We start from the raw sequence: 8,881 nt of genomic DNA on the forward strand, positions 1-8,881 counted from the left end.
ACTTTTGGATTTTTTTTTCCCGTATTTGTGAATAATACTAAGAAAGAAAGCAAAAGTGTGATGTGAAAGATGCGTGTAATTAAGTTTCATGTGACACGAAGATAAGTTTGGATATTTGAGAATTAAGATTAAGAAGACCGATTTAAAACGTAACAATGATTGACTGTTTAAGGACATGCATGCATGCGTGGCATCTATATCCCCTTCAAATGTTATCCAATGTTTTAAAAACCAGTTTTTAACTCATGTCGAATTGGGCTGAATATGATACAATTGAGTTGAATAAGTTTATCTTGTAATTTGATATAAATGCAACTTCAACTCAAAAGTATATGATTCAATAATAGAATATAATCCAAAACTAAGGAGCTGTTTATTTACATCTGAATGGAATCATTCAGATGTAAACATCCGATTCATTCAGACTTCAGACTGTTTGGTTCCAAATAAAAAAATATCTGAATGGTTAAAATTAGGTCTGAATCATTCAGACTTGTTGTTGCTGCTGAATGGGACAGAGGCTCATTCAGATCTGACTCATTCAGATCTGAATGAACCAAACAACCACTTAATCTATAATAAAAATAAAACAATACAAAATCACTCGAATTTCCAAAAATAATCCAAAAGTTTACTCGTTTGAATGTTAGTCGTTATGTTAAATGTAACTTTTAAAAAAATATGGCTCAAAAAATATCAAAAATCTCATGGGCTTGAAACGGTTTGCCGGTTCAATATTCTAGCAAACCGTCCGAATATACCTGATTGATATGCGAAACCCGGTATTACCGGTTCAACCAACCGATTTTTACCACACTAGTGTAAAGTGTCAACTAAAAAGACTAAAAAACTATGAAATAATAAGACTCATTCCAGGTTGGTTGTTAGTTCAAGTCCTAGTCTAGTGCTAATTATTAATATTAATTAGCCGTTTGTTATTATTATTATTTTTCCTATTTTAGAGAATTGCTTTATCTTCTATTGTAGTAATTACTTAATTACAAGTAATTCAATAAAAATCTCCATCATTTAACATCTCTGATTATCAATATATATATATATTGGCTTTAATTCCCAAACAATAATAGCAAAGGTTGCATATACAAGATGATGAAGATATCATCAGTCTCAACATCCCCACTCTTCTCTTCAGCTTCTTTTCGATCAACAAATAATAATAATCGGTCATCCACAAGCTTCATGTCTCTCCCAATGCCATCAACATACAATCATTCCAAACTTTCCATTGTTCCGGCTTCTCGTGGATCTCAACATGCATCATCCATGCAGGTATAGTATAATTATATCTAGGCTTGTAAACAAACTGAATGTTTAGTGAACAGTTCATGAACCGTTTTGTTTATGTTTGTTTATTTAATAAATGGACATATAACTTGTTTCGTTCGTTCATTTATACTCGTGAACGTTTGTTTTGTGTCCATTTATTTAAGTTCGTTTATGTTCCTATTAATAAACAATAATTAAATTTATGTCTGGATCATTGATCTACTGAATGGTTTTATATTTGTTCGTTTGTGTTTATTTAAGTGTGCTCATCTATGTTTGTTTGTGTTCATTTACATTTGTTCATATATGTTCGTTTATCTAATTATCTTTGCTTAGTTATGCTTATTTATGTTCGTGAAGTGTTCGTGAAGATTTTAAACAAACGAACACAAACATGTTCATTTATAAATAAACGAACATGAACACAAATATTTGTTCGAATAAGCGTTCGTGCTCATTTAAAGTTATATGAACGAACGCGAACATGCCCTTTTTCGTGTTCGTTCAGATCATTTACAGGCCTAATTATATCTCATCACATACAATTTGTGTTTAGTATTTGGAATTTTTTTGACACAATATATCGGTATTGAAATATGATGACAGGAGGAGGGTGACTCGTTCTTTAGGAGCGTGCTTTCAAGTATGGAACAAGTATATCTAAATCGAAACCCAACCGCTAGTGCAATCTTGGAGCTTGTCCAGTCCACGGATGCTAACCAAATATACTATGATCATCTTGCATATCGTACATTCGCTGTACGTATATATTTTATATTGAAATATGCTTAGTGTGACATGTTATATATAACTTGTGTTTCATTAATAATATACACAGGTGAATGGTCATGGGATTGAGTCTATGTCAAAGCTGTTCCTAGATTTCGGGTACACTGAACGGGAAGAGTTAAGGTTTCCGAAAAAGAAGCTAAAAGCACTCTGGTCTTCTCCTCCTGATCATGGTGGATCAAGTGGCAATGGTGTGGATGGATCGCTGCCTAGAGTCTTCATCTCAGAGCTCCTTGTAGATCAACTGAGTCCAGAAGCTCCGGTTTGTGTGTGTTGTTGAATTGGTTAATAATGAGTTTATCAGAGTTGTAGAACGCTAGTCGCTAGGCGCTAATCAGGTGGTGGGATAAGAATTTATATGTAAATTATTAAATATACATATATACCAAGTTTTATGTAAAATTTTCTAGGGCTGTAAATGAACCGAATGAAGCCTTGTTCATATTTGTTTGTTTAGCATTAAACTTGTTCACGAACGCTAACCGAATGGAAAATCCTGTTCGTGTTCGTTCGTTAAGAAATTTAATTTGTTCACGAACGCAAAAGAACATGTATTGTTTAAGAAAAAAAACAACATCCTTAGTCCAAAACATTAGATATAATCACCTTAATTAGATGTAAAGTTAACTAGTTAAGCACTTGAGATTAGAATAATCATAAACATAATCATCCCCCTAATCAGTGGTTTTATTCTGATGATGTCAACTAAGCACAAGTTAAATTTGTTGTTAGTTAAGACTTTATAAAACAGACCATTAACGAAACAAACTAAACATAAACAATAAAATTATAAAATATAAATGTTAGGCTGGTTATTACAAATTAAATATTATAAAAACATAAAACAAACCTTTAACTAACGAACACAAACAAACAAACGTAAACGAACATAAATGAACACTTTACTGAACGTTCACGAACACAAATGAACGAACGCAACCTTTGTTCATGTTCATTCATGTTCGTTCATTTAACTAACCGAACAAAATTCTGTGTTTGTGTTCGTTCATTTATTAAACGAATGAACGTAAATGAACTACCCACCGAACAGTTCACAAACTGTTCGCTGAACGTGTGGTTCATTTAAAATTTTTTAAAATTGTAACCGATTTTGACCAAATAACGATTGATAGACAACTAGTAGGGGCGATTTTTACAACCATGGAATTTATTTTGATTATGGTGACTTGATCATTGTGTTGATAGGAAATAATAAGAAAATACACGGGGCTATCGGGTGCTGGACATAAACACAGTGCCCTTTCAAGTGCTCTAGGTTGTTTGACATGGCCGAAGCCGTCACATTTGGAATTCCAGCAGTTAGCCAGGTTGGGTTGTTTGCTATATGTATATATAAATAATTTAAGAGTTTTATAATGATACTCATCCTATATATATTTTATATTGTTCTTAATTAAATTGTTCCAATCCATGTAGAGAAAGCGAGTATGCTGCATGGACTCTGGTGAATGGATACATGTTGAATCATGTAACCGTATCCACTCATAGGCTTAAACCCCCCTTGAACGACATCAACAACCTTAATCGCTTCATTGAGGACAAGGGCTTTAAGTTGAACTCTGAAGGGGGTGTTCTCAAAGGTTTGTTTAGTTTTCAGTTTTCGTTATCTTTTGTAAAATAGTAAAACAATGAATTCTAAAACAATTGGATGTGACTGTGACAGTGAGTCCAGATGGTCTGCTGCTTCAAAGTTCAACGGTTGCAGACTCTGTACCGTTTGAATTTTCAGATGGGTTCAAGGAACAAGTCCCGTGTTCGTACATAGAGTTTGCTCATCGCCTTGTGTTGCCACAGTACAAGGACTTGTCCCAAGATAAGGTAGGGTCGGGTCGGATACGCTCTTTCTGTCTGTATGTCTGTCTGTCTTTCTGCATGCTAAGAGAATTCGTATTGTGTTGTGTAGGTTGAGGAGGCTCATAGAAGAGACGGTTTTGAGGTGGGCAATGCTGAAAAAATATTTGAGAGCACTTCAAAAGATCAGTTAACAAGGAGAGCTTGATTTGGTGTTATGTTAAGTTGTTTGATGTTATGTATTCATCTGCCAAATGTAACTGGATTTAACTTTGAAGAATTGGTTTCTTAGTCCCATTAAAAGTTACATTTTTGGCTAATCTCAATTTTATTTCTTATAAATATATTTGTTATCAATCATACCAAAATCGACCTGCTATGAAAATCTGTAACATAAAAGTTGGTTATTGTCTCGGTTTTAGATTAAATATCCAAAAAGGCGCCAAACAGAATAAAAGAAGCGTTCCTATGTGCACGTACATGTTTTCAAAACCGAGCCGCTACATATTGCACCCGAAAACACAAAAGCTACAAAATAACGAGAGGTATGCTAACGAGATGTTTTCCCAAAAGTAGAAAATACCCCCACTCCATTTTGGAGTAATTTCGTTTGCTTGTTTGTCTCGTGGGATGAATGAGAATTGAGAATGTTCTTTGGCCGCTTTTATCAACACTGTCTTGTTAAGTTGTGATTCATCATCGGTAGGGGTATCGTATTCTTTCCCGATTGGGATAGCAACAGTATATACACCAGCAATAGTGTGTGCACCAATTGCTACAGAGATGGTTATAGCCACACCGATTGCAGGTCTTCCTGAACGTCAGTAACGGACGTTTAAACCACAAAGCGTATTGTGCAAGACAGTTAAGGTTAAGCATCAAAATAAATAATAGTGTCATAACAATTTGCATTCATCTTGAAGAAACACGGATCTACTCCCATAGACGGGTCTTAGATCCAATGAGTTCACAGGGTAGGATACGGATAACCAACAGTACGATACAAGCCTAATTCCCCGAAGTCCAGTGACCGGAACCTGCAAAATAGACACCATGAGCTCGTTACGGGAAGGACAAGAGGGAGGGTCTTCCCGTAACCACCCTTCGGCGTGAGAATAAGTACAATCTTGACGAAGATAAGTACTTAAGTATAAAGCGAGAGTACAGTGAGAGTGAATGAATACCTCATGAAGGTTAAGAGAGTATTTATAGCCGAAGGATGTAGGAAGATGATTGGGCCAGCTGTCCTTTTTAGAAGATGGTCTTGTAACCACCTGGACACGTGTCCTCATATGATAGTTTCAGCTATACGTTACATGTGCATGTATAACACCCTAACCACACGTCCTTATGAGATAGGATGACAAATAACCTAGCCATGTGCACGGTTATAACGGCCTTGCCAGGTGTCCTTTATTAATTGGCCGAGAGATCACGTATTGCCCAAGAAAGCATCTTGGTATATCTTCTAGAAAGTAATTAGTTAATGACAGCTGTCCTGAGGCACTGCCTTCCGGTTACTTTGTGCGGACAGGTACACCGTCCCGCGGATGACTTTTGAGGGTGCCAGGACGCTTCCGCATGCGTCATGTGGGTGTTTCTTCCTTAGACGGTTAAGCGGATGATCTGTATGTCCCGCGGGTAACTTGTGAGGAGCTCTTAGTTGACCCGCGGGTAGTACTTAAGAGTTTTTGGTACCCTACCTCTATACATCCAGTTTGATATTTCATTTCAGGTTTATTTCCTTTGAGTTTATCCATTTGACCCATTATACAAAAACAAACACACTGAAATGGACTGTTCACAAGTACATGAATCAAACCATTTTTCATTATATGGCAAGATTAAATAAAAAAAGAGCAAGCAAATTACATGATAAATTGGTAACATGAAGCAGAAAGCTCAATCACGACAAAACAAAACTCAACATGCACTTTAGATACAATGACTCACGCTATAAGAAATAATCTGCAAGAAACAGCTCATTCTTCCTCTGTCTCTGCAGATGAGATTATCAAATGATGATAAATAATCTTTACATTAACTTATAAGTTGACTTCAAAACACAAACCAATTAATCAAGTTTACCGTGTATTGCATCCATGTTGTTTTCCTTGTAAGCACCAAGGGGTGAACCGTGAACAGACAGAAGCATCTCACCCTGTTTTGGAAGCCTTAAAGTTTTAGGCGTCATACCAAACGACATCCTCCCGCGACTTACCCGCAATTATAACAACTCCTGATATTAAATGACTAATAATCAAAATAAAAATTATTCTGAATAATAGTAACTCTCATTATTTAATGAAAACTGAAGTATTAAACATATACCCCAGGAGTATGCATAGAATCATCAATGCCAAGAATGCTAGTATCCGATGGCTCCCCTAGAACCTAAAGCATGAACCGAAAAAAAACACCCAATAAATTCTTTGTATTAGAAAAACGACGGTAAATACAGAAACACATATTAAAGTGAATAAATACATACAAAATCCTTCATCTGAAGATTATCAGCGTCAATGAAGCTCGTTCTTCCTGCCAACAAACCACATACAAGTAAAACCATTATGAATCAGATAAAAACTCAAATCGTTATTTGAATACGAATTTACCGGTTTGACTTGAAAAGTCAAAGGCACCAAGAGATAAATTTGCAGGATTTGCCAAGGCCATGTGTTGTAGATAATAAGGTATCATGTCTCCTCCGGTCATAGATATGTCGTTGTCACCCTTATCTTTCCATTTAACTTCAACTGGTTGACTTATATCGGTTCTTGAAAGCGTTAGGTTTGGAATATTTTCCTCAAAGAATTTAAGTAACAGGGTATGTCTTTTTTCCTTGCTTATACTGAATTTTAGCAAGCGTATATCAGATTGTAACCTTTCAATTTCCACATCGCGAATCGTCCTGAGTGCAACACTCTGGCGCTCAACTGGTAACGAGTTAACTAACAACCAATTAATTCTTTCTACATTTACGTAATAACCCAAAACTAGATTATAATAAAAATTATTATATATATCATCATCATCATCATCATCGTACTCAGTATATCCCACCAATAGCAAAGCTATGGTAGGGTCTGAGGAGGGTAAGATGTAGGCAGCCTTACCTCTACCCCATAGGGATAGAGAGGCTGCTACGTAATAACCCAAAACTAGATTATAATAAAAATTATTATATATATCAAAAGAAGATACCTTCTTGGTCAGGGAATGTATAATCTTCTGGCTTTGAATTATTATTCAAGTGAGACGATGCAGCCTGTATAGTAACCTTCTCGCCTTGCGTTTAGGCATCAGAAATGCATAAAAGTTGCTCACAAAACAGCTTAGCTGAACTCAAATGCAGCCATTAGTATAATTAGAGTGTCAAAACTAAATCAGCATTAATAAGCATTAGAGATTATTGTAAAGTCTAGCAACAAACAAAATATTTTACAGTTCCATTTTCCAAACAAAACAAGTTTTATTTACTTAAATAATACCTAGAAATTTAAGAACAATCACATGGTAAATAAAAAATAGATTAGAAATTTCATCAAACAGTTTCCAGAGTTTAACATCTCCAACTCCACAAAAGTGACTGATAGAAACCGAAAACTAAAGTACTGAAATTAAGATAATAGCCACATTCGAGATAGGCTTGATCTCCAATTACAAGGTTAAAGAACCCTAATTCTGATAAACATAAACATCCATAACTAATAAAACAAAGATAACCCTATTAATACTAAACCTAATTGACAGTTCTAGAACATAACTGCCCCACTAATTTCTGCTTAAACTGTTCCCGCTTGTTTGGTAACATGGGTTTAGGCGGGAATAGATTCTAAGGGACAAGGTACGTATCAGTGACATTACACATTAGTACGTGTGACTTTCGCTCATTCTGCTAACAGGTAAATACCTAACGTGTAAAGAAGTCAGCTTAATAATTTAATAAACGTGTTTTCTGCATCTGTTTAAACTAAACCAAATTTTCAGATCACGATATCTTAAGTACCAGATAAATATCTTCTCACTAATCGGCTGATGCAATTTCAACTAATGTATTTGAGAACTCATAGTTATTAATCCAATTCGATTAATAATTATAAAAGATTATATACAAATATTTTAAAATTAATGTACAAGGTTGAAAAACTAGATATGAAATTCCAATCCTATTAATTAATGTACCCAACTAGCGCCTAACGAGTTTTATAACACCTAATAATAAAATTGTGGTAGATGAAAATAATAATTATATCAGGCTCAGGAGGCATTTCATCAAACAGTTTCATGTGTTGGCATTACAATTCACAGATAACTACTGCTCTATCAAAATAAAGAAATCGGATACTTAAACTTGAGTGAATAAACGAAGTCGAAGATAGTACCACCGGCCAGATCAGAGTGAATAAACGAAGGCGGGCAATGTCCAAGGTCAAAGGTTTTTAAATGTTTTTATCTTTGAATATAATCTATACTATATATAATACACCAAACACGGGCAAATTAAGACACCCATTTTTAAGTAATTTACAACACTTAAAGCATGAGGTACATGTGTTAGTAAGGGTAAACATGTCTTTTAAACACAATCCTTTAAACATACAAGTTTGGTCCCTCATCTTTAACCATATTATGTTTTTAATTTAACTTGTAAACTAACTTCTCACCCATGATTTTTAAACGACTATAGACTTTTCATACGTTAATATTTTTATAAACAAATTGCACCATAAAAACGAGCATTTTATTCTCTTTAATTTGGATATAATATTGTTGTAATTTTTTTTCATTTTTAATAAATTAATATGTTACATAGGGTGTTCACTGTCGGTTTTGATGATTTTTAAGTTAAACTTGTGAGTCCAACGTTAATACTGATTTTTTTTCGTCCAAAACCAAACTCAACCATAGAAAGTTGAAAGCGAATTGATACTAATGACCTGGTTCCAGTTTGGTTTCACAGTTTAAACTTCAATAATAAATTTAGTTTAAA

At 34.6% G+C, this 8,881-nt stretch overlaps 1 protein-coding gene and 1 long non-coding RNA gene across 2 annotated transcripts; one reads left to right on the forward strand and one right to left on the reverse strand.

The window, feature by feature from the left end:
- The first annotated feature begins 1,047 nt into the window (after positions 1-1,047).
- Positions 1,048-4,184, forward strand: LOC143543744 (2-oxoadipate dioxygenase/decarboxylase, chloroplastic/amyloplastic-like). The gene is made up of 7 exons (XM_077035997.1): positions 1,048-1,290; positions 1,894-2,046; positions 2,126-2,338; positions 3,283-3,404; positions 3,514-3,677; positions 3,761-3,915; positions 4,001-4,184. The coding sequence occupies exons 1-7, from the start codon at positions 1,108-1,110 to the stop codon at positions 4,094-4,096; spliced, it is 1,086 nt and encodes a 361-aa protein (XP_076892112.1). The 5' UTR covers positions 1,048-1,107; the 3' UTR covers positions 4,097-4,184.
- A 2,193-nt stretch (positions 4,185-6,377) lies between these two features.
- Positions 6,378-8,309, reverse strand: LOC143543745 (uncharacterized). The gene is made up of 4 exons (XR_013137137.1): positions 8,274-8,309; positions 7,093-7,227; positions 6,504-6,824; positions 6,378-6,426 (listed from the first exon to the last, which is right to left on the reverse strand). It is a non-coding gene; the product is annotated as an uncharacterized LOC143543745 (long non-coding RNA).
- Positions 8,310-8,881: the final 572 nt, after the last annotated feature.

This window comes from Bidens hawaiensis, unplaced genomic scaffold (assembly GCF_021521415.1).
Source record: "Bidens hawaiensis isolate Kalapana, Puna unplaced genomic scaffold, B.hawaiensis_p1.1 tig00013295_1, whole genome shotgun sequence".
NCBI classification, from domain to species: domain Eukaryota; kingdom Viridiplantae; phylum Streptophyta; class Magnoliopsida; order Asterales; family Asteraceae; genus Bidens; species Bidens hawaiensis.

What these genes read in the sequence shown, in the direction of transcription:
- LOC143543744 (XM_077035997.1), top strand. Translation starts at nt 1,108, where the DNA reads ATGATGAAGATATCATCAGTCTCAACATCCCCACTCTTCTCTTCAGCT. An exon ending in AACATGCATCATCCATGCAG is followed by an intron (nt 1,291 to 1,893) that starts GTATAGTATAAT and finishes ATATGATGACAG; the next exon opens with GAGGAGGGTGACTCGTTCTT. An exon ending in AACTGAGTCCAGAAGCTCCG is followed by an intron (nt 2,339 to 3,282) that starts GTTTGTGTGTGT and finishes TTGTGTTGATAG; the next exon opens with GAAATAATAAGAAAATACAC.